Here is a 1,648-nt window from a genome sequence, read left to right as displayed (position 1 = left end):
ACATTGTAAAGGGATTTTGAATTCCCCTAGGGCACTGAATTTGGGGTTTGGTTTAAACACAGCTTTTCAGGAATACATTTCTTGGGTAAACTGAGGTACGCCGAAGTATTCCTTTTCACTATCCTTGGAGGACAATCCAGCATCTCGTTTTCACACACAGGGCAGGAGAACAAACAGTACTTGTTTAGAGTCAATGGCTTTTTCGAAGCCCTCACCTTTCCCATGAGTGGAGGTTTTGAGGGATCCAACCAACAAAGAAAGTGACCCACTACACCATAGTCCTTAGACCCAGAACAAGGCTCATTTCTGAAATCAAGTTTGCTTTACCTCAGCCCAGGGAAATGTGAGGTGGGGCGAAGTGTGGATGAGACCTGGAGGCTGGCACTGGCCACAAAGGTGGCCTGTGGAAGGTGTGGAAAAACAGGAGAAAACCTACCTATTTCTTCTCCTCTGCCCTAGCTACTAGGTATGGGCCAGCCTTCTTCATCCCTGAACACTGATGATGACCAACAGCAAAGGGAGGCCAACTGCAGTAGTTGTGCAAAAAACATAATAGGGATCCTTCCCACCCTCTCTCTGCGCCGAGTATTTGGCAAATCACCTTTGTACCGTAAAGCAAAATTAGGTGTTTGGAGAACTCAGTCCCATGATTCTGCAGTCAAGAAGATGCATAGTTAAGGCTAAAAAAGCTGAGGGCTTGGACTCCCTGGGTCACCGCTCAAACCAGTGAGCCAAGTTGGGGATAAAAAGCTGAGGGCTTGGACTCCCTGGGTCACAGCTCAAACCAGTGGGCCAAGTTGGGGAGGCTCTTGGGTTGGTTCCCAGCCATCTGCACAGCCTGGCAGACCCGGCACCAGGGCTCGTCCCAGAAGGAGGTGATGTGCACGGCATATCTCCGGCGCCAGTGGAAGTAGCTGCCATAGGCGGTTGGGTTGCGGTCTAGGAAGAGCAGGTAGGTGGCTAGGGCCGAGGCATTGGGAAAGTCGTCCACGTGGATAAAGGCACCGCGCGGCAAAAAGCGCTCATAGTTGGCACGGTCTGGGCCCAGCACCACCGGCACGGCCCCAGCGAGCAACGCATTGCGCCAGAGCTTCTCGGTGATATAATCTTGGTGCTGCGAGTTCTCAAAAGCTAGGTAGAACTTGTAGCGGGCCACTGTGCTCAGGATCCCACTGTTGGGCACCACCCGCCCAGGGCCGCCCCGGCCGAACACGTCCACCTGCACGTGCTGGCTCAGTTGGCGGTAGTACCGGACCCGGGCCTGGCGTTCGTCCCAGTTGCTCACCACCCAGGCCACCAGCCCCCGTTTCTGGGCCATTGGTGGGGCCAGGCCTGGCGGCTGGTCGCTAGGGTGGTTCCTGGGGTAGAGGTAGCCATAAGGCACGAAGATGTCCGAGTCGGCCCGGTAGGAGAGCGTCCAGTTGAAGAGATTATCCGCCAGGTTTCGCAATCCTGGGGAGTGGGAGGGCGACTCGAAGTTCATCCACACCCAGCGCTGGCCTGGGGGTCTGGAGTTCCAGGTCTTCAGGGCTGCAGCCGCCGCCGCGGCTTCCTCCTCACCGTCTAATACGCGCAGCTCCAGTTCTTTTGCAGCGCGCGCCTGGACGTCCCAGAGCGGGGGCCAGTCGGAAGGTCCCTTCACCAGGTC

The 1,648-nt window shown here is 56.1% G+C and overlaps 1 protein-coding gene across 1 annotated transcript; it reads right to left on the bottom strand.

Moving 5' to 3' along the window:
- Window positions 1-755: 755 nt before the first annotated feature.
- Window positions 756-1,648, bottom strand: FUT4 (fucosyltransferase 4; the record flags this gene model as incomplete). The annotated part of the gene is made up of 1 exon (XM_006162593.3): window positions 756-1,648. A coding segment is annotated over one exon (876 nt), but the record flags the coding sequence as incomplete, so codon positions are not given.

Source organism: Tupaia chinensis, unplaced genomic scaffold (genome assembly GCF_000334495.1).
Source record: "Tupaia chinensis unplaced genomic scaffold, TupChi_1.0 Scaffold140218_1, whole genome shotgun sequence".
NCBI classification, from domain to species: Eukaryota; Metazoa; Chordata; class Mammalia; order Scandentia; family Tupaiidae; genus Tupaia; species Tupaia belangeri.
The sequence above is the reverse complement of the archived record's forward strand: the minus strand, read 5'-3'. Positions and strand labels throughout refer to the sequence as shown.